General features: G+C 43.7%; 1 protein-coding gene across 1 annotated transcript in view; it reads left to right on the top strand.

Annotated features, from left to right (window-relative positions):
* The window catches only part of DENND4A (DENN domain containing 4A), a 92,825-nt gene extending 69,646 nt beyond the window's left edge, over nucleotides 1-23,179 (top strand). Inside the window, exons 19-31 of the mRNA XM_087704376.1 lie at nucleotides 1,623-1,739; nucleotides 2,738-2,887; nucleotides 4,028-5,118; nucleotides 7,122-7,335; nucleotides 8,386-8,462; nucleotides 11,522-11,697; nucleotides 11,791-11,937; nucleotides 12,844-13,060; nucleotides 14,869-15,123; nucleotides 16,063-16,180; nucleotides 16,831-16,993; nucleotides 19,086-19,150; nucleotides 21,411-23,179. Of these exons, the coding sequence (XP_087560502.1) occupies nucleotides 1,623-1,739; nucleotides 2,738-2,887; nucleotides 4,028-5,118; nucleotides 7,122-7,335; nucleotides 8,386-8,462; nucleotides 11,522-11,697; nucleotides 11,791-11,937; nucleotides 12,844-13,060; nucleotides 14,869-15,123; nucleotides 16,063-16,180; nucleotides 16,831-16,993; nucleotides 19,086-19,150; nucleotides 21,411-21,547 (2,927 nt within the window). The 3' untranslated portion in view covers nucleotides 21,548-23,179. The remainder of the gene's footprint in view (nucleotides 1-1,622; nucleotides 1,740-2,737; nucleotides 2,888-4,027; nucleotides 5,119-7,121; nucleotides 7,336-8,385; nucleotides 8,463-11,521; nucleotides 11,698-11,790; nucleotides 11,938-12,843; nucleotides 13,061-14,868; nucleotides 15,124-16,062; nucleotides 16,181-16,830; nucleotides 16,994-19,085; nucleotides 19,151-21,410) is intronic.
* Nucleotides 23,180-23,544: the final 365 nt, after the last annotated feature.

Here is a 23,544-nt window from a genome sequence, read left to right as displayed (position 1 = left end):
TTAGCAGTAATAAATCAAATTGTACAAACCATTACAGAAACTGGAAACTAAAACAGAAAGATTAAACAAATGTGCAATATGGATACAAAATTAAGGTGGCGGGGTTGCATGGAATTAACTACCATAGATCGTATTAAAAAAAACATTAAATACAACCTTTGCACTAAAATAAGGCAGAAGTAGTAAAGAAATAGATGGTCGCACATTAATAGCTAGCGACCAATTTCTGGAAAACAACATCAGGAAACAGTTCATATTCTTTAGCTCCAGAGTTTATAAATGTATTTATTCATCTGTTAGCCCTTTATCTAGATTGTTGATTGAGTGCCCAGAGGTGCTCACAATATTGATTAAACAGAATTGTTGATAAACCTGAAACTTCAAATTTAATTTTTGATAAACCTGAAACTTCAAATTTAATTGAAACCATAAATGAAATGAAGAGAAGAGAAGAGGGGAACAACTTGAAAGAAAGGACCAGATGCCCAAAAACACACCCACACCTCCTGCCATTGTTCCTCAGGGCTTAAAGGAAAGTAGACCAAAAGAAATAGCCATAAAGTAAAGATAGCTCCATACTATCCAGCTGTGAGGAACTATGGCTTCTTCATGATCTGTGGACTTCAACACCCAGAATTCCTGAGGGTGGCTGGCTCAAGAATTCTGGGAGTTGAAGTCCACAGGTCATGAAGGGGGCATAGTTCCTCATCCCTGCTCTAGTCAGTCTTAATTAAAGTAGGTACAGGTAGTCCCTAAGTTATGATGGTAATGCAGCCGGCCAATAATAGTCATAAGTTGTGATCATAAAGAAGGTCTGTATGTGACTGGACCTTGTTTTTCAACCTTTTTTTGCAGCAAACAGATGCAATGTTAAGCAAACATTTCATTTTTGCTGAAAACTGGACATAAATGGATGGCACTGCCAACAGGGCTGACTCTATAAGGAATAATTTTATGAGCTATACTTAATTTAATCTCAATTTAATTTAAATTCTACGGAAATCAAATAGATATTTGGTCCTGGCTCCATTTAGAGGCTTAGATGATATCTCCAGTCTGGAAAAAAAAGGAACACCGTCCTGATTTAGAGGCCCGTGCTTTTAATAAATTTCAGCTATGACGCAGGTTTGTTTTTCTCCATACAATAATTGAAAAATAAAATGAGCCACACATCATCCTCTTATTTGGGGATTTATGATGCACTATATTAAAGGACGCGGTGGCTAAGTGAGTAAGACACTGACCTTGTCTATCAGAAAGTTCGGAGGTTCGAATCCCTATCACTGTGTAACACAGTGAGCTCCCGTTACTTGTCCCAGCTTCTGCCAACCTAGCAGTTTGAAAGCACGTAAAAATGCAAGTAGAAAAATAGGATCCACCTTTGGCGGGAAGGTAACAGCGTTCCATGCGCTTTCGGTATTTAGTCATGCCGGCCACATGACCACGGAGACGTCTTCGGACAGCGCTGGCTCTTTGGCTTTAAAACAGAGATGAGCACTGCCCCCTAGAGTCGGGAACAACTAGCACATATGTGCAAGGGGAACCTTTACCTTACCTTATTTTAAGATATGTTTTATCCTGTTTTTTAAAATTGATTTTATTTGTGTTTTTTTTTTTAATAGGGGACCATTCTGATCTCTTATATAAGTTGTCTAAAGATGCAGTTAAGCAAGGAAAAACAAACATCCAGAGCAGCATTGATCAAAGATATGAGAAAAAAGAGAGCGACTCAAGTTCCTGTATGTACCAAATGCAATACAATTGAATTTGATTTATTTAAAAAAAAAATACTCAGGCTTGATTTGTTTTAATTCCAACCACGCTTGACTTTGCCATCTTGTGTGAAGGTTATTTTACTGTGAAGCTTTAAAAATATTTTTTCCTCCTTGCTGTCAGAGATCACTTAGTTTCCAGGTACCCAAGCAGAAATTTACAGAAAAACCTGCCTAGATTTCATGTTATCCTTGACTGAGGATCACAATTGAGCTCAACATTTCTGTTGTTAAATTAGATAGTTCTTAAGTGAATTTTGCCCCAATGTACCAACTTCTTTGCCACTATTGTTAAGCGAATCACTGCAGTTGCTAAGTTAGTAACACGGTTGTTAAGTGGGTTCCACCACAAAAGCGCGTAGGACAAAATCGCGCTCGACAAAAGCGCGCTGTGACGTCATCACAGCGCGACGAAAAAGATCGAAAAAATGTAAAAATAAAGCTAAAACCTTCCCCTAACCCCCCCAAACCTAACCCTAAACCTAACCCTAACCCTAACTCTTAACCTAACCCTAAACCTAACCCTAAACCTAACCGTTAAAGTAACGAAAAACGTAACGCTAACCCTTATCCTAACCCTAACGCTAACGCTAACGCTCTAAAGCTAACCCTAACCCTTAACCTAACCCTAACCCTAACCCTAACCCTTACCTTTATGTGAATCAGCTTGCTTTAATTTAATTTTTATTAATTTTTATTTGAATTTTTCGATCTTTTTCGTCGCGCTGTGATGACGTCAAAGGCGCGATTTTGTCGATCGCGCTTTTGCCGTCCGCGCTTTTGACGGGTCACGGTTTCGTGAATCTGGCTTCTATTCAAACATATTTGCTGACATTCCAGGCTCCATATAAATCAATCGTTGCTAATAACCCAGTTTAAAGAATAATAAGTTGACTATCTTCAGCCTTTGATTAAGAGTAAGTTTAACTTTTGATCAATTCTCGTGCCTTTTTGTGTGCATATAGTATCTGAAATTGAGAGTGGAAAGGAAAGTGGTGATTGCCTCCCCGCGTTAAATTATCAAAATTCCACCTGTGTCAAGCTCGGTTCAAGGATTGTTCGTGTTAATGATACAACTGGCAAAATATCAGATGCAGCCGGAGACAGGGCTATAGGTAAGCTGATGCGGCTGAGAGTTCTTTCTAAGCACGGGTGAACTTTATTGATATTGACTTACTTTACATTCCCCTTGCACAAGGCTATTCATGAATGGCTAGATTTTCCTGAAAACTGTTGTGGCCTGTCGGCAGAATCAAAGGAGGAAGAGGAGGCGTGGGAGTCAGAGTCAGCATGCAGGCAACCTGAGAGTTCTGAGGGGGAAGAGGGAATGGAGCTGTCAGAGAGAGAGGGAGGGAGGGAGAGAGTGAGAGAATGAGTGAGTCAGTGAGAGAGAGAGAGAGGCAGAGCCTGGGCCATCCATCAGCCCTCAGATGGAGAGTCAAGAGCCCCCAGGTCGAGAGGTGGCTAATGAGGAAGAGGAGGAACAGCTGGGTTCAATGCCTGACGTGTGGATGCATAGAAGGCAGAAGAGAGGAGAGTAGTGGAAATCTATGGGCCGGTCCTTGGGATGGAAGAGCCACCGCTGCTAGCGAAGCCTCACCCTAGCCGAGGTGGCGCAGTGGTTAGGGTGCAGTACTGCAGGCCACTTCAGCTGACTGTTATCTGCAGTTCAGCGGTTCTAATCTCACTGGCTCAAGGTTGACTCAGCCTTCCATCCTTCCGAGGTGGGTGAAATGAGGACCCAGACTGTGGGGGCGATATGCTGACTCTGTAAACCGCTTTGAGAGGGCTGAAAGCCCTATGAAGCGGTATATAAGTCTAACTGCTATTGCTATTGCTATTGCTATTGCTCTGGGGATAAAAGACAGGGGGGCAGAGATGAATAGGTGTGGCAGACAATTGTTCATCTCCCTGCTGGACAGAGGGAGAGAGGGGGAGGGGGGGAGAAAGGGAGAGATAGGGAGGGAGAGAGAGAGAGAGAGAGAGACTTTTTGCCAGGGTTGCTGGCACTCCTAATAAAGGAATCATTGATTTAACTCCAGAGGGTTTGTCGTGTTTGGGAGCCGGGTCAGAACAAAAACTCATCGTGAATTGAATAGAAAAAGAAGACTTGCACCCTTTCCATGTTAAAAAAAGCAACTACAGCAAAAACCCTGTGAGCATATTAAGGGGAATCCTGTGAGTCTGCTGGTGTTTTAGCAACTTAATGTAATATCCTTGGATTGTGTCCATGCTTTTTTCCCCTCTCTTTCCAGAAACCTCTGCAGGATTGCTCTTCTCTTGTTTTGACAATATCAATAAAACGGGAGTCGCTAAGGCTGAAAAGCTGAGAAACAGGCATTTAAGTGCAGCTGAAACGGAACACAAATGGAATGTTTGGCGCAACAGAAAGCTGAGCGGAGATGCTCTAATGGAGCTCATGAAGAATCAGATCAATCAGGAAGCCAGGCCTGAAGAAATTGTGGAGAAACTGGGCGTGGATGCTGAAATCCTCACTAAAATGTTTGAGAAAAGAATGAGGCCGAAGACCCTCGACCTCCGGCCGGCTGCTTTGGGACCTGCTCGGAAGAGCCATCGGGAGAAAGAGTCTAGCGATGAAGACGTAGCCTACGAGAACGGCCTAGTGGATAAGACCGAGTCGCCAGTTATATTCGATTTGGAAGACCTGGATAACGAACCCATCCCGCAAGTGAAACCCCTGAAGCCGATGCATAAAAAGGCCAAGAAGATTCAGCGGGCTGTCAGCGTTCCCGTGAAGCCCGTCGAGAAAGTTAATGTTGAAACTGGCTTTGATCCACTCTCCTTGCTGGCAGCTGAGACGGGACAAGGAAAGGAAGAGGAGGAGGAAGAGGAGGAGGAGAAAAGGGTCTCCACCCCATCAGCAAGGCGCGATTTAGCTGAAGAGATCGAGATGTACATGAATAATATGAGCAGCCCTTTAACAAGCCGGACGCCCAGCATCGATCTGCAAAAGGCCTGCGGCGACAAAAACCCCAACAAAAGAAGTCCGACCTTAGGCCAGCCGTGCCGAAGATCAAGCCTCCCGCCAAACTCACCCAGGTCGATAGTGCTCCCCAAATCCAAGAGCTACCAGGTCAAAAACGAAAGAGGAAGGGACCGGCTTTGGTCCTCTCCTGTGTTCTCTCCCAACAACTTGTCAAGGGGGCAACCTGAAGACATATCCGGGACAGTAACACTCGCCTCTCCAACCTCCTTCAACCTGGACACGCTCCTGACGCCGACGTTCGATGTTTTGAAGAGCAGCATGTTTTCTGCAGGAAAAGGGGTGGCAGAGAAGGCCAGCAGGTGGTATTCGAAGTTCGCCACCTACGCAGCAGCGTCGAAGGTAAGGCTGTCGAATAATTGCCGTGAAAATAACACAGTTCAGCAGAGATTCCAGTGTGGCTGCTTGTTCTTCCTCACCCCTTGATGGCTCAGGGTAGAACACTGCTTCAGCTCCATAGGAGTTGCCTTGAAAGTCTTATGTCCCTGATGGCAAACCTATGGCACATGGAGCCATATTTGGTGGAACACCAGTCATCAGCTGATTTTTCGCCCTTCCGAAGGGCCAGGGGAGGCTGTTTTTGACCTCCCCGGGCTTCAGGAAAGCCTCCGGAGGCTGGGGAGGGCAAAAAAGGCCCCCAACGGCCCAACCGGAAATTTGGGGATGAACTTCCTGTTGGGCCATTGGGGCCATTTCCCCCCCTCCCCAGGCTTCAGGAAAGCCTCCGGAGGCTGGGGAGGGTGAAAAACAGCCCCAACAGGCCAACCGCAAATTCGGAAACGATCTTTTTCCGGCTTTTGGAGGGACTCCGGGAGGCTGGGGGAGGCCATTTTCACCCTCCGGAGGCTTCAGAGCTTGGGGTTGCGCGTGCATGCTCAGGTGGGCAGGGAGATTGAGTGGGCATGCTCAATTTTGGCACGCCGTAAGAAAAAGGTCCGCCATCACTGTCCTAGATGATGTTTATACTCCTTGGTGTTGGCTAGGATCACGATGCCTACAAGACAAGTATTGGTAGAAGAGAATGTCTGTAGCTGAGGGCTGAACACAGGGCCCTTTGGCGCTCTCTGAGCTTGGTTGTTTTCTTGCAAATGTTTCATTACCCAACTAGGCAATATCATCAGTCCTAGAAGAGAGTGGGGTGTCCAGAGAGGAGGCAGAGGAGGACCGTGGTGCTCTCTGAGCTTGGTTGTTTTCTTGCAAACAGCAAACAGAACTCTGAGGCAAGCAGGTTCCTCAAAAGAAAAGGTTTATTGGATATATCATATATTGGCACAGGCTGGTGAAAACCGACTCTAAAGGTTTCTGTAGTTTTCACTTAAGCAAAAGTTTTTCCCTCTTTCCCAAACAGTCACGTGGTCCAATCAACGTGCTGTCCGGGCGCTTGGAAACTTTACTCCTCTTTTGAGCCATCTGTGGGAATGTCCTTGGTTCTCAGGGGAAACTATTTTGTTTTGGCTACAAAACCCCAGCTATCTCTCTTCCCCCCTCCCTATCCCTCAGCTCCAGTGTGGCAACACTGAAGCCTCCAAGATGGCCTCAGTCAGGCCAGCTTCAGAGTTGACAGTGGGTCCTTTGTAAATTAGGATGGTCGTAGGCAGGGGTTGGTTCCAGCAGTCACTACTGCCGGTTTGTGCGTGCTTTGCGTGTGCATGCGCAGTGCAATAAAAATGGCTCTGCGTAGAAGCAAAAAACAAGACGGCGGCGCCTACAGCGGCCCCTGGAGAACCAGTTCAGGGGCATGGCAGGCCTGGGTCGCTGCTGGCTCCAGCGCCCCAGGCCGCTAATACCGGTTTGGCTGAACCGGTCTAAATTGGTAGGAACCCACCACTGGTCGTAGGCCAAGGACTACCTGCAGTGCTTTGCTGCTGGATCAGGGGTGTCAAACTTGTTTTCATTGAGGGCTGCATCATGGTTTTGTTTGACCTTGGTGGGCCAGGGTGGCTGTGGCCAGTTTGACATCACTTGTGTCGGGGACGCCTGTGGTGGCCCAAGCGCTCTGCCATGAAAACGGGCTCCCAAGCTCCGTTTTCAGCTGCAATGGCTTCCTGCAACCCTCTGCCAGCGAAAACGGAGCTTGGGAGGGCCGCGTGTGGCCTTCAAACCTCCATTTTCAGCAGCAACAGCCTCTGTGTGCAGACTTCCCAACCTCCGTTTTCACTGGCAGAGGCACCGTGGGCCTGTCCTTCGCTGTTTCCAGGGCGGCCCCACAGGCCACATTTAAGCACCCCATGGGCCGGATCTACCCCCCGGGCCTTGAGTTTGACACCCTTACACTAGATGTTTGCTACCAAATGAGAATCTGTAGCAACTCCAAACACCCCCTCCAAAGCCTGTTCTTGTTTCAGGATCAAAACTCGGACCGAGCGAGCTTGTCATCGCTCGGGGCCCTGGATTCGGAATCCGCCTCGCTAACCGATGAAGACATGTGCAACGACCTGGAAAGCAGCTCCTCTCCTCGAGACGACGCGTCGTCGGCCTTCAAGGGCATCGGCCTGAGCTCCACCAGTCTTGAAAGCGCCGCTTCTCACAACGGCTCCTCAAAGCCTTCCTCGCATTGCGGTAAGAGAGCTGCTCAAATGGTGTTGTTGTTTTATTCCCCCCGTTCACTTTCATCAACTGACACAGGCTTGGGAAACACCTGTCGCCCTGGGATCTGGTGAGGCGGCCCCCTCTCCTTCCAGAAAGGGATAGCATGAAAATTGGCCCAAGGGATTCAATCACAAAATAAAAATTCTTGCAAGGTTTCAATTAAAATAAGGGTCGAAGAATGCTGACCTCTCGCAAGTTTCATGGAAGAAATCCAGAGTGGTCTCTAAAGCTGGAAGATTCCTTCTTGATGGCAACATTAGAAGGAACTTGTCTCTCTCCTGCCATCTTTGCCCTTTTTTGTCATTTTAGTGTCTTCTTTAATGTTTTAAATATATGTAGAGTACTACATCCAGTTTTGGTCCCCACACTATAAAATAGATGTGGAGACTCTAGAAAGAGTGCAGAGAAGAGCAACCAAGATGATTTGGGGACTGGAGGCTAAAACATCTGAAGAATGGTTGCAGGAACAGGGCATGGCTAGTCTAGTGAAGAGAAAGACCAGAGGAGACAGGATAGCAGTGTTCAAATATTTGAGGGGCTGCCACAGAGAGGAGGGGCTCAAGCTATTCTCCAAAGCACCTGACGGCCGGACAAGGAATAATGGATGGAAACTGATCAAGAAGAGATTCAACTTGGATTTAAGGAGAAATTTTCTGACAGTGAAAACATTCAACTCACGGAACAGACGTTGACTTTGATAGTTGTGGGAGCTTCATCATTGGAGACTTTCAAGAAGAGTCTGGACTGCCATCTGTCAGAAATGGTGTAGGGTCTCCTGCTTGGGTGGGGGGGTTGGACTAGATGACCTGCAAGGTCCCTTCCAACTCTGTTAATCTAATCTAAATAATAGATAAACTTTTCAGAGTTGCTGAGAGTCAGGTGGCAAATACATTTTAATTATTTCTATTATTATCATTATCCCTTTCTCTTTAAAATAAAGAGAGGGGGCAGCGGAGAGGATATCTTCTTTTCTAGGATTTGTGTAAATATTTGCTTTTACAATGTCCTTTTGGTTTTTAGGCTCCTTTTCCAAATCAGAGATGGTTTCCTCCTGCAGTCCAAGCAGCACGAGCGTCTTCCAGAATTACGCCCTGGAGGTAGGGTATTTTTTGCTATCGTTACCATAAACCAGGGGTGTCCAAACTTGGGAATTTTAAGACTTGTGGACCTCAACTCCCAGAATTCCCCAGCCAGCCTCGAAGTCCACAAGTCTTAAAGTTCCCAAGTTTGGACACCCCTGCCATAAACAGATTTCAAAAGAAGCATTATTTGCCTTCTACTTTTACATTAAATTTTTCCCTGACATCCTAACATTTCAATCCAAGGAATTATCTGATTTAATCATCTGGAGTTTCATGGGAACATTTTTGGACAGGTATTCCAGGCAACCGCTCACCCTTCAAATAAAGATCAAGGCATCATTACCATCCGGAATGGCCTGTTTTGGATAGTTCCAGAATATGGGAGCTGCTATGAGAAAAATAAAAAGGACAAACCACTTTAAAATGTATTTGTCAGCTGTATACATGGATTAATTCAGCTGTTAATTCTGTTGACATTCCAGTGCTTGCCACTTTTTCTTCTGTTGAAGAAACTAATTAATTTTACTGCCTGCTTTGGCCTCCTGTTTCAGCACCAGGGCTTTTTAAATGAGATAATCAATTAAAAGCTAGAAAGGCACTGGTTTGATCCTCAATCCCCCAGAGCTAATTAAAAGGTGTGGATTGGTTGGCTCTGATCTTGGCCTCATTATATATACTTTCAATTAACACTCTGCTTTCATGGACAACACTGAGTCCATTATTATTATTATTATTATTATTATCTATTGGGGAGAAGGGGTGCCATTATACTGGAATGTCCATCAAATCCGAACTGATTTTACACTTGAATAAAATTTACTCACAGAAGACTAGAGTTTATGAACACATTTTAAAGCTTGTGTCAAAGCCAGCTAAACCATTAAATGAGGGTTTGTGGTACAGGCAGCACATCTCTATATCCTAGATAATATTACTACTCTTAGAAGAAAAAGAAAGAGCTGCATTCTAATTACTGCCCAATCAGTCTGTTAAGTGCAATTAGTAAGAGGAGTCCTTGGTGCTCTCTGAGCCTAGTTGTTTTCTTGCAGACTTTTCATGACCGAACAAGATAACATTATCAGTGCTAGAAGAGAGTTGGGTTTACTGGAGGACAAGGACTGTGGGAGCCTCGGTGTTCTCTGAGCTTGGTTGTTTTCTTGCAGACATTTCATTACCCAAACTAGCTAACATCTTTATTGCTAGTCTGGGGAATTCTGGGAGTTGAAGTCCATACATACATCTTCAAAGCTGCCAAGGTTGAGAAACACTACAATAGAGCCTGTGTAATCCAAAATCTTTCTGATGCTCAATTGGTATGGCACTGCAGTTAGAAGAAGGATGATAAAACTGGAATCCAGAGCCTGTTCACAGCTATTTGTTCTTCTGCCCGTAGGGCTCAGCCCCTTTAATCCTGGTCCATCTCTTTTAATTTCCATGGGTGTGGGAAGTAGAAAAGAAAACAATTCCTGTTAAGCTCATCCCACAGGTAATCTTCATCGCATCACACTTGCGTCAGAAGCACTGAGGTGCTTCCAGATTGAAAGGATCAGCTGGTGACATCACTGTTGCCCAGGGGATAGCCAAATGTGGTGCTCCTTTCATGGCACCTGCAGGAGCCTGAGCAAAGGACAGGAGTTCACCCTACCCATGGTAGCACTGGGGTCTTGGAGGTAGGTGTCAGGTTCCAAGTAATAGATCCCTAGCAAACTCCCAAGGCAGGTAGGGTCCTCAAAGAATATTTATTGGATATATCATATTGGCACAGATCTGGTGAAAACCGTCTCTGAAGGTTCCCACAGTTTTCATCTAATTAAAAGTAAGTTTCTCCCTCAACCTCAAACAATCAGTCACATGGTCCAACCAAGGTGTTGTCTGGTGGTCTGGTGACATCACTCCTCCTTCCTCCGGCCAGGTGGTAGAACATCCTTGGTTCCCAAGAGAAAGTATTTTATTTTGGCTACAAAGACCCCAGCTACCTCTAATCCCCCCTCCCTATCCCTCAGCTCCATTGTGGCTCCAAGGTGGTTTCGGTCAGATCAGCGTCAGGATTGATAGCAGGCTTACTAACTTCCAACCCAGTGTCCTACCTACTTGAGCCACGATGCTCCTTGGATATCCTTCATAATGGGCGATGAGGAAGTTGAGACAATGCAATGGCAAGACTCAATTGGTACTGACACGGTGGCAGTCTGTACTGGAATATGTATTATTTCTACCAATGAACTTACTGGAAATAAGACATTCAATTCCTGCAAGGAAAGTTATGGGGAATGTCCTTTTTTTTTTTTTTTTAGCAAAATGTCAGGAAGCATTTACCTTGGTGTGTTGTAATATCCTTCCTTTAGTAGTTCTAAAAGACAGGTATAAAAAGTCTCTCTGATGAGAGATTTAGCCCTGGGCACATAAAACCCTGCTTCCTCCCTTCCTCTCTGCTCTTTTTATGAGAATTTTCTCATTTCTTTGCTAAATCCAGTCATCTGCAAAAATGTCTAAGCACCCAGGTTACTTTTTACATTAGTCAGGTACACAGACCAAGTTTCTAAAATTACGGGGCATATGAAAAATTTGTTGCCTGTTTATGAATAGATTAAAGTTTTTTTTAAATGTGATTTGTATGCTTGTTAAAGGTGCTGCGGTTAATTTTATTTGAATTTTATATTGTTCGGTTTATCTGCTGAGTATCTAGATCAGAACTTGAATATTTATCAGCAACTATAATAAAAATGACGTTAGTTACTCATGTCTAAGGGCAAGGAAGGATGTCCCTGGAAATATTTAACAAAACTTTTATATGAGTTATATGAAAAAGAAGTAAAAAAAAAATTAAAAAAAAGATGTGGTAATTTAAGATTCTGGGGTTCCTATTGGTATGCATACAGTAGGGATAATAGATCCGTTATTATCTGTGTACCTTGGATAAGGCATTGTCCTGTTTTCCACTGGGTCTGTTTGTTAAAACTGGACTTTTCCCCCCAGACTAGGAAGCTGTAATTATATTAATTTGTAGATTAGTCAGCTAAAGCCCAAAGAAAGCCAAAATGGCCCCCATGGCTTTAACTCCGTGCCTCCCTTAGGTCCTGATCTCAAGCTGTTCCCGATGTCGAACCTGCGACTGCCTGGTTCATGACGAAGAGATCATGGCAGGCTGGACGGCGGACGACTCCAACCTCAACACCACCTGCCCCTTCTGTGGAAATCTCTTCTTGCCTTTCCTGAATATTGAGATCCGAGATCTCCGGGGACCTGGAAGGTACGTGTTTACCGATCCTTTGGAAAGGGATTTTTTTTTATGGGCAATATTTTCCACACCTGACAATTTCATAACCACCTGAATTTTTTGTAGGTACTTCTTAAAGCCCAGTCCTTCTTCGGAAACTATCCAGCTTCCATCCTCTGGGGTGAACCAGGCCGGCAAAACCTGCATTGCTGATCCCCTTTCAGGGTTTACTACTACTTTAATTCCAGCTCAAAATGACGTCGTTTCAGAAAGGTACATTTATCTCACGGTTTTTAAAACATTCTTAACTGCATTTATAACCTCCTTTTCCTCTAAAGCCCGACACCCCAAACTTGGCGAGGTTAATTGGGTGGAGAAAAATGACTTGCAAAATGCTGTCAGGCCTGGAAGCCATCTTTTACATTGGGGCCTTCAGGCCTTCCACATTTTCAACTGTGGGAAAATGGGAGGGCGGATTACATGGAGTATGGGAGATATATAGTCAAAATAACCTTCCTTTCTCAGAGAGTCAAGGACACTTTGACCTGCAGCTGCGGTGGTGTGAATGGGAGGATGGTCTCTGATTGGGCCATGGGATGGACATGTGGGTGCTGGGCAGGGGTTTGGACTTTCATTTGGGTGGGGAAACCTGGGAACTTTCAGATTCGGGTTTTCCCAGATGGGGCAATATGACTTCTAATAAAATGGAACTTTGAGGAACCTCAAGCCTCGGAGTCTTCTTTTCTTGGGGGTGTCACTTGGAATGCTCCATTTTTGGTGCCAGGAGGCTTCAGGGAGGGCCTCCAGAGCCCGGGGGGTAGTAGCCATTTTCACCCTCCCGGAGTCTCGAGAAAAGCCTCCAGAGCCTGGGGAGGGTGAAAACACCCATACACACACTATGATGAAGGAGGCCAAGTAGGTCGTGGTGTGTGTGTGTTACACATGCCTGTGCAAGGATGGTTACACGTGCATGCACAGGGGGGCAGGCGCATTGCATTGTGGGTATGGGCGCATTATTTTGGCATGCAAAGAGAAAAAGGTTAGTCATCACTGGCATAGAGTCTCCTACTTGAGCAGGAGGTCGGACTAGAAGACCTTTAAGGTCCCTTCCAACTATGTTATCCTGTAAATGGCTTAAATACCTGGAATCTTCTAAGCAGTCTATGTAAATTCTTCCAGCAGCTGCAAGGCAAAACATTTGGACACCTTCTGTGCCAAGAGCATCCAGATCCCTTCTCAGCGAAGGCATCCTTCAGCCAAAGAGGAGCCCCTTGGCCACCCCCTGTCAAGAAGCGTCAGTGCGTACAGTTCTTTAGAGATAGATGAAGTGGGAGTCCATACCCACAACCATGTGGTGCCCACGGGGAGCTTGCCTGCAAATTTCCAGCAGAGAATGGTAAGCGCCCAAGTGTTGTGTTCCTTCTTCACCTGGATTTTCAGAAGAAACATAGCCATTCCTTTCCTATGTTCTATTCCATGCTATTCCTATATTCTATTCCATACCATTCCTATATTCTATTCTATTCCATTCCTATATTCTATTCCATTCCTATAGTCTTTTCTATTGCATTCCATTCCTATATTCTATTTTATTCTTTTCTATTCCATTCCATTCCTATGTTCTATTCCATGCTATTCCTATATTCTATTCCATTCCATTCCTATATTCTATTTTATTCTTTTCTATTCCATTCCTATATTCTATTCCATTTCATTCCTATATTCTATTTTATTCTTTTCTATTCCATTCCTATATTCTATTCCATTTCATTCCTATATTCTATTTTATTCTTTTCTATTCCATTCCTATATTCTATTCCATTTCATTCCTATATTCTATTTTATTCTTTTCTATTCCATTCCTATATTCTATTCCATTCCATTCCTATTCCTATTTCGTTCCTATATTCTATTCTATTCTATTCTTTTCTATTCTATTCCATTCCATTTCCTATTCCTTTCTATTGCCATGGTGACAGTGGTTAGAAATGCAGTATTGCAGGCTGACTCTGCCCATAGTCAGGAGATCACACAAGGTTGACTGAGCTTTCCATCCTTTCGAGGTGGGTGAAATGAGCACCCGGGTTGCTGGGGGTTGTAAACCAATATGTATGTCTTAAGTGCTATTGCTATTGCTAAAGTTTTTCAGTGATAATTATTTGTCCTGCCTTTATCGTTTTTTAAAATAATTCAAGGGGATGACTCTATCCAACACACCTTCCTCACCCTCTTTTCCCCACAATAACAACCCTGGGAATTGGGTTGGGCTAAGAGAGAGGGACCGACCCAAAGTGACCCAGCTGGCTTTCATGGCTAAGATGGGACCAGAACTCACCATCTCCTGTTGCGTTCTCCTGGCCTAAAATCATCCCATTGTTGGACCTAAAGTTAACAGGTCTCCCTCTTTCCAGTTGCGTGCCTTAACCCCTTTGAGGTTTAATTATGAAATCACTTTGCTGAAAATTATCAGAGGGATCTCAGTGGGAAGTAAATCATTCCTGCTGTTGGATTGATGATTTTGTTATTGGTCATTTTACAGGTAGTCCTTAACTTACAACCGTTCACTTAGCAATCCTTTGACCTCACAGCGACCCTGTAAAACGTGTTTTAGGATCATCACCGCATCCCCATGATCATTTGATGTGGACACTTGGCAACCAGCCTGTATTTGTGATGGTTGCAGCATCCCAGGGAGATGTGATTGCCATTTGCCACCTTCCCAACCCACTCTCAACAAGCAGAATCAGTGGAGGAAAGCTGGATTCGCTTAACAATCACAATAACAATCACTTAACAGCTGCAGTGTTTTGCTTAACACCCATCGCCCAAAAAATCAGAAAACCGGGCGTCTCCCACATAACATCCACCTTTGCTTAGCAACAGAAATTCTGGCCCTCCCTGTAGTCGTAAATTGTGGTAGCAGTTGCCTTTTACATTATTTTTGAGGCGCGCTCTGGGCTCCTTTAGGAGGAGGAACAAGAGAAACCATTAAAATGCAATTTAATTACGGTACAGTATCCCACGAGACCAACTTCTCTGTAGTTAAAAATAGTCAAAAGCAGGAAATCCCAGGAAAATCAGAAGGTACATACCCCTAACACCTGGAAGATTCAAGAGGAGGGTCCCCCAACCAAAGACCCCTTTCTCGTGATTATTCAATACGGATTTCTCACTTTGTTCTTAATGCCCCCTTTGGCATCGCAGGAGTCTGTTCAGCTGGAGTGGCATCTGCCTAGCCCGGAGCCCATCACCGTTCCTTATCTAAGTCCTCTCGTTGTCTGGAAAGAGCTTGAGAGCTTATTGGAAAATGAAGGAGATCACGTGATCACCGTGGCAGAATTTGTGGACCATCACCCCATCGTCTTCTGGAACCTGGTCTGGTATTTCCGGCGGTTGGACTTACCCAGTAGTTTGCCCGGATTGATCCTCTCCTCTGAACACTGCAATAAAAATTCCAAGGTATGGAAAACAAAACATTCTGCTAATTGTAAGCATTGGTTTTGTTGGGGAAATCTAGCAGATAATTTGTGGTTGTTATTAATTTAAAGAGCTGTGAGAGAAGGGGTGGCAGAACCTTGGGGGGGGGAGCGGAGTGAAAAGGGGAATCAGCCTAGAATCCCTGCATGGTCACAAGGGAACCAAGTCCAACCCCCCCACTTGAGTACTGTTGATCCTTATCCAACTCTAACTCTTGTGAATTGATTCCTGTGCATAGACCTTGATCAATAAATCAGTTTAATTGAATCTTTTATGCGTGGACCTGATCTTTCACACCTTATATTTTAACTAAACTGGGTGCTTTGTCTCGTGGGTATAATTTTTTTTTACCTTTCTATAGAATGTATAGCCCTGATTTACAATCATGTTAAACTACAGATAGTCCTCAACATATGACCACAATTGAGCACAAAAATTTCTCTTGCTAAGAGAGACCATTGTTAAGTGAATTTAGCCCCATTTTACAGCTTTTCTTGCCACAAGTTGTTAAGGGAATCACTGCAGTTGTTAAGTTAGTAGTACCGATCCAGCATCCTCATTGACTGCTGGTCAGAAGATCACAAAAGGTGCAACTGTTATTAGTAATATAGTTACCAAAGTAGTTGAATTTTGATCATGTAACCATGGGGATGCTTCAGCGGTCATAAGTGTGAAAACAGTAATTTTTTAGTCCTGTTGTGACTTTGCACAGTCACTAAATGAACTGTCGTAAGTTGAGGATTACCTGTACTGAAGCATTCATTTTTGCTATATTCTGGAATTTCCAGTGCCTCTTCTCATCCTGAGCTTAAATTCCATTTTCCTTCGCATTTCCCATCCCTTGTGATTTTGCTTCCAGGTGACGCTGCCTTATTCCCTTTGACAATTGTATTCAAAATCTCTTGTGTCTTCCCCCTACAGATACCCAGAAACTGCATCTTGGAGAACAGCAAGCATGTTCTGATTCAGATGTTGTGGGATAATATGAAACTCCACAAAGATCCAGGACAGCCCCTCTATATTCTGTGGAACGCCCAGAGTAAGTTCCCCGGTAGTCTTAACCATTTTATGGGAAAAGATTTCCCACCAGGCCAGAAGCCGGAAAAGATAAGGATTCGGAGTTTGATCACGCCATTCTTGTCTTACAGGTCAAAACCATACCCTTGTGTTTGAGAGTGAGTGTTGTGTTACATCTTTGCTGTGGCTGAGAAATTATTTATTCCTTGACTTACTTTCAACCACACACTTCTCTCCTTTCCTAGTGTATGTGCGTGTGTATATTTTATGTGGTTGTTTTTTTTGCTTACAGCAAAGTATCCTGCATAGGCATACCTTCCCCGCCCCTTTCCCCCAGCTATTTTGTGTCCTAGTTTCATTTTCTTTGAGATAAACCCTTGGAATTCTTGCAATTATAATTTGTAGATGACTTTTCAACTTCCTCCCTGTTTTGACCTGGCCTTCAACATTCCTTCGCTTACAACTCCTATATGCCCTTGATCAGACTGTCTTTCTTATGGCTGGCTGTTCCCTGTCGCACTTCATTTTTATACCCCAGCTTCACAAAATTGCCTTTATGCAATATTTTTTAAATTTTTTTAAACCAGCTGGCAGTCTTGGGGGGTTTGTTGTTGTTGTTGTTGTTGTTGTTGTTGTTGTTGTTCACTGTACTTTCTAAATGTCTTTCTACAGCTCAGAAATACCCGGTGGTCCATTTACTGCAAAAGGACGACAGTTTCTTTAACCAGGAGCTCTTAAGAAGCATGGTCAAGAGTATTAAGACAAATGATGTCTATGGACCAATGAGCCAGATCCTAGAGAGGCTGAACAAAGGACCACAGATCAAAAGGCAGAGGTGAGTCTGGAAATTTGCTTTTTTTTTTCTTGGAAGAAAAAATCAGAAGATTCGGTCACTCATTCGTTGAGAAGGTAAAAAGAGAACAGAGAACCAAATACTCAGAATAACAGAAAGGACCTTAGAGGTCTTCTAGTCCAACCCCCAGCTCAAGCAGGAAACTTATTCCATTTCGGACAAATGGTTGTCCAATCTCTTCTTAAAAACTTCCAGTGATGGAGCACCCACAACAGGCAAACTCTTCCACTGATGAATTGTTCTAACTGTCAGGAAATTTCTCCTTAGTTCTAAGTTGCATCTCTCCTTGATTAGTTTCCACCCATTGCTTCTTGACCTGCCCTCTGATGTTTTGGAAAATAGCTTGACTCCCTCTTCTTTGTGGCAGCCCCTTGGATAGTGAAAGTCTGCTATTGTATCATTTCTCCTATTCCAAAAGAATTGGGGCATCTGGATTTTGAGTTATAGTGTGGTATTTTTGTCCCACTGGTTTCCTTAGTTTAGGTCCATACATTGTATTGAGATGGGTTGAAGCATCTTCCCTTGGGCTGAGCATTTGGCAGGGCTCCAAGCATTCAGTAAAGCTATAGGTTTAGTCATTAAAAACCCCTAATTGTTCGTTTGTTTCATTTAAAAAATGTGCATAGTTGCCCATCTTGAACAAGGACTAGGGGTCTCGTGATAACTGTCTTCCAGTACTTGAGGGGCTATCACTGAGAGGAAGGGGTCAAACTGTTCTCCAAAGCATCTGAGGGTAGGACTAGAAGCAATGGATGGAAACTAATCAAGAAGAGACTCAACCTAGAACTAAGGAGAAATTTCCTAATGGTGAAAACAATCAATGGAAGGGCTTGTTTCCAGAAGTTGTGGGTGCTCCATTTGTGGAGGTTTTCGAGAAGTTACTAGTCAGCCCATTTGTCTTGAATGGTCTAAAGTCTCCTGCTCAAGCAGGGGTTGGACTAGAGAACCTCCAAGGTCCCTTCCAACCTTATTTATTCTAATACAAGCTCACAGCAGCACTAAAACCAAGTAACTATAACATATAACCATAAAACAATCACATAAACCTCACCTCCCACCCACCCCTACCCCAATCAGGTGCTCCCGGCAAGCTCCATGTACCCTCATTCTGTTCTATCTCTTCTGTTCTATCCTATCTTTAGCACCTGGCTAAAACAAAGCAGGTCTTGACAGCCTCCCAAAAGGCTGTGGGGAACTGCCAAATCAGCAGGGTGAGCCTGTTCTGAATTGTTGACCTTTTCCTTGAGATGATGCTTCCAGATGGCATTTTATCACTTACAAATAGAACATACTTGAGAAATTGTTGTACAATGCGAGCTATTTTTACATCAGCACTTCCCTGTAAAAATAGCCTGCGCTTTTTAAACATTTCCAAATATGTTCTGTGCTTATGGGATTTGTCCTATCACAAAAGACTTGCGGCAACACCATCTCTTCCTTTTGTCCCCGCTTCCTCTTTGTGGCCTGTTGAAGGGTGATTCCTTGATTTCGGCAACACCACCATTCCAGTTGTGGGTTCCGGGCGGTACGGCCGCTGCACCACTCTTCCACTTTACCAAAGGATCCCTTGGTAAAATGGCAAGCTATTGTTTCTTAAGTTCATTCTTCATAATAGAAAATATTTGTAGCTTAGGTTTCAGATTTCGGCAGTGGTTTATGTGAAGTTTCCAAAGAACACCCTAATTAAAGGATGCTCTCGAAGCCCATTTCTTCGTTGTTAATTATTTAATTATTAAATAATCAATCTATAATTATTAAGTTGATGATTCATTAAGTGTCCTTAATCAGTGCAAGACAGCACATTAAAAAAAAACAGTAAATGCTCTCTCTGCTCCAGCCCTGCTTGTTTCAAAGGAGCGGGAGATTTCCAGAGCAGCTGCTTCGTTTCCTTCCGTTTAGGGCAGGGGTGTCAAACGCAAGGCCCCTGGCCCTCCTGAGCTCCCTTTTCACTGGCAGAGGGTTGCAGGAGGCCGTCGCAGCCAAAAACAGAGCTCGGGAGCCCGTTTGATAGCGGATTTAAAACAGTGACTGAAAAATAAAGCTTTCCCATTTTATTTTGTCTGTTTCATTTCAGGAGTCTTTATAGAGAGATACTATTTCTCTCTCTCGTTGCTCTTGGAAGAGATAATATCGATATAGGTAAGTGATGCATGCCAGTATTGTTCTCCTAAGTATGTGTTAAATGTTTACTGCAAACTATCGCTTCTGATCTTGGAAAACATATTTGTATTTGAAAAGTGTTGAGTCCTCTTAATATACCCTATTTTCCCGAAAATAGGACCTCCCTGGATAATAAGCCTAACCTGGTTTTTGAGCACATGCACTAAAATAAGCCCTCCCCAAAAATATTGCAACACAGCAGCAGCCATGAGGTGACCACATTCGCCGCTTCCTGCACCTCAAAAATTATAAGACCTCCCTGAAAATAAGGCCAAGCGCTTATTTCAGGGGTCAAAAGAAAATAAGATCCTGTCTTATTTTCGGGAAAATACAGTAACATACAGGTATTTAATCCTTTCTGTTCTCCAAAATAAGGAATAAATTTGGCAGGGGAAGATTGGGTTCAGAAAGTCTGGTAGAGAAGCTTGTGTAAAGTAGAATAATTGAATTTGTTTCTCTGCGCAAAAATACTTTCCCCAGAAAATGATCCTTAATTGCAGACTCTGGCTTTCTTTGGCTTTTTAATGGGGGGAGTAAAATTTCCCATTTCCCAACCTTGATGCTGTTTCCAGGCTGAATTAGCATCTCTTCCCAACGATGGTCATTCACTCAAATGTACCATCCCAGTTCCAGCCAGAAAGGTAGCCATGGTAATTGCCAGAGACAAAAGCTTCCAGCCTCCTTTGAAAATATGCTATGCTAGTTTTCAAATCAATTAATCACCAGTCACAAGCCCCTTCTTTTCAGCACTATCATAACGTTGTAGGGTTGTTAAATCAGGTACTGCCTGTATATTAGCCTCCCAAAAATAAAGACTTTGAAAACATGAGCTTTTAAACTGTGCATCTTCTTATATATTTTTGATAGGTATCTTTTTGCATGTGGCTACATTTTTATATATATAGGGGGTGGGTGGGGGTGTCTGTGTGGGTGGGTGCACGCACACTTTTGTATGTGCCTATGTGTGTGCCTTTGTGTGTATATACATTTATATATCTCTCACACACATATCTCTATCTGCTTATCTATCATCTGTCATCTCTATCTCTATCTATCATCTATCTATCTATCTATCTCTATCTATGTCTCTATTTCTAATCTATTTATATTTGTTTATCAGTTATCTGTTCTGACCTAGACTTCCCAAGAGCATGAAACAAACTCCTTGTTCCGCCAAAAACCCCTTTTATTAATTTGCTGTGAATTCCGCTCATTCACATCCAGCAAAGTCTTTCAAGGGAGGATTTACAGTCACAGACCTTATCTGGCTTAGAGAGCTGACAGGCTGATATCTGCAAAACTTGGAAAGGAGTCTCGGAGAGTCACAAACCAATTAAGTGAACTAATTGTCTCCTGCAAACTCCACTCCCCATTCGCTCCTCTGTTGTAATATAGTTCCTTGTGTAGGTGTGTGTCCTCCATGGCCCAGTTCATACTAGGGCCTGCAGAGTCACGCTGAATCACACAGGAGAAAACAAACTCCTAGAACGCCATAACATCCTGATAGTGAATAACATAACATTCTGATATGTGCCCTACCATTGACGTCCAGGATTTGACCATATATAGACTGAGCAGTAGATTAGAAATTGTACTTTTACAGGCTGTTTTTAAACACATGCTATTGCTCCTCCTGCCTTTGTTCTATCCCAATAAAAGGGGCTACCAGACCCCCAATCTGGGTCGCTCCATCTCGAGAAAGTTCGTGTCCTGTCTTTTCTCAAACATTGGCCTCATGGTCGACCCACGGGAACATCACATTTGGTAGCAGAGGATGGTTACTTCACACTCCTCTTTTATTTCCTCTGGGAGGGGCCATTCATGATCCACCTCTGGCCTTATTCCCAAATCAATCCTGTTCTTTAGCTGTTCCCTTTGTCTGGTAACTCTGCGCATGCGCACACTGGGAACAGGCTCCAGCTATTCTTCTGCCTCACTGATGTATGACTTTGAAGGCAGCTGATAACTGTCAGACAGCCCTGGCCCCCTCTCTGCCTCCAACACAGAGCCCTCATCAGAGCCTTCCCCAGACTCCAGGAATGGCCCATGTTCCTCCCCAACCTCCTCACTGTCTGAATCAGTTGCCAGCTCTGCTGGCGGCCACAATACTATCTGTCTACCTGTTCTATCTCCCGTGTCTATCTTCTGTCTATCCTATCTATCTGCCTACCTACCTACTCTGTCTGCCTCCCTGCCTGCATAATCCCACGCTATAGATATTTTCTTCCTCTCTCTCCAGATGCTTTCGACAGAGAATACAAGATGGCTTACGATCGTCTCACCGCGAATCAGGTCAAGAGCACCCACAACTGTGATCGGCCACCCAGTACCGGCGTGATGGAGTGTCGAAAGACATTTGGGGAGCCGTATCTCTAGACGGAATCATGGCGCGTCATGAAGTGCTTCGTAGGTGAACAATAAAAACAGCCGCCGCAGACTCTCCTCCTCTGCGAAGAAGCCTCTGGGCCTTTGTCGAGAGGAGAATTCCTGCAAGGAACACAGCCCAGGATTACGAAAGACCCCTCTCCCTTCCCGGGCTCTCTCTTCATCTTGACGCAGAGATAAGCCACGTGGCGCAGAACACGGAGCGTTTTGCGGCAGAAAAGGGCAAATCAGGGTGGACCAGAAACACGCAGGGAAGGGAGCATGCATCACATAAGCTTTTGAAATAAACTGTTTGCCGAGGAGGTGCAAAAAGTGACAGAAAGCAGGCCAGAATTATATTATAACAGATTTTAAATTATTTATAGCAAGTTCATATTTTTTTAACTTTTTAAATTCCAAGAGTGAACCGAGGGACTTCATTGCCTGAACATTACTTTTCAGAATATTGCTGTGTATAGCAACAGGTCTGATTCCCCCCCCCCTTCCTTTTTTTCTAAAGAAACACCTCTTTTGTTTAGTTTTTTTTTTTTTAATGTAACAGAGAACTTTCGGTACTATGTTTCCTATCCTGCAAAATCTATATTTACGTAGCTCGTTTTAGCTGACAAGTATTGCTGACTGAGTAATAGGAAGCTTGGTAAGTTAACCAGATTTGTTACAGTTTGAACACTGAAGCTGATGTCATTTTCCTTCTGTTCCCCCCCCCCCCAGCTGAGATTCTCCAATATTTTTCTGTAAAAAAATCATTGAATATTAGAAGCTGAATCTTTGCAAAGAACAGTCTAAAGGCATCTGTGGAGCAGAGTGCATGCATCTCTGTACAGCTAGTCCTTGAATTACGACCACAATTGGGACCAGAATTCCCGTCACTAAGCAAAGCAATTGTTAAACGGGTCACACCTGATGTTACAAACTTTTTGCCATGGTTATTAAGCAAATCACTGCCATCGTTAAGTCAGTTCTTAAATTAATCCAGCTTTCCCCACTGACTGGGAAGGCCAGAAGTGGTGATTACATGATTTCAGGACATTGCAACCATCGTAAATACATGCCAAGCATCCCAATTTTAACCACATAAATTGGTGCCGTGATGCAAGTCACTTTTTTTTAAAGCGCTGTTGTAACTTTAAACGGTCGCTTACAGGAACGGTTGTAAGTCGGGGACTATCTGTATATTGCAGTAAGGAGCTGAGCATTTGGAAGGCTGCAAAATATTCAGGCAGAATTGCGTCTTTTCACTTTCTATTGTTCATGTCTGTGCTTCTTGGTTTTCTAAGAACCGGAGGAGTTGGCTTCCCATATTTCAAACTGGCATATTGATGGAAAATTAGGTGTCTGTAAAAGCAACTCCCTGCCAGAGGTGCACAGTGCTTCAAATTCAGATCCTGCGCACTGCCAAAGATGCTTTGGAGGGCTTAGGAACATGGGAATAGCATCTGGAAGCAGCCGTGTCTTCCCTATATTGGACGTGAGTGATCCTTGAAAAAGACACAGTTGATTTCCAAAATGTTATTCTTATGGCTTCATCTTTCTTATTATCCAATTCAGGAGTCTCCAAACTCGGCAACTTTAAGACTTGTGGACTTCAGCTCCCAGAATTCCCCAGCCAGCTTATGCTCCCTGCCAGAGGTGCTTATGCTGGCTGGGGAATTCTGGGAGTTGAAGTCTGCAAGTCTGAAAGTTGCCGAGTTTGAAGACCCCTGATCTAATTTAAAGGCAGATTTTATCAGATTCAAGTCTCTGCTAATAACAGATGAGATCTGATTTATGCTTAATCCAGGAAAAAATACTTTCAGTATAAAAAACTGAAGTCAAAGAGTGACTCTGTGGACACATCCACTAGTTTTCCTTTCAACAAGATGAAAAGGAAACCTTTTTCCATGGTGATTTTTGATTTTGCATTCTTGCCAAGAGGCCCAGGATTTCTTACTGGTCCCCCGTATACAATAAATGCTAATTTAGCTTTTTTTTCCTCCAAGGTCATCTCA

The sequence above is a fragment of the Thamnophis sirtalis genome, unplaced genomic scaffold (genome assembly GCF_051295495.1).
Source record: "Thamnophis sirtalis isolate CommonGarterSnake01/CBP01778 unplaced genomic scaffold, rThaSir2_p1.2 scaffold_2, whole genome shotgun sequence".
In the NCBI taxonomy this organism is placed as follows: domain Eukaryota; kingdom Metazoa; phylum Chordata; class Lepidosauria; order Squamata; family Natricidae; genus Thamnophis; species Thamnophis sirtalis.
The sequence above is the reverse complement of the archived record's forward strand: the minus strand, read 5'-3'. Positions and strand labels throughout refer to the sequence as shown.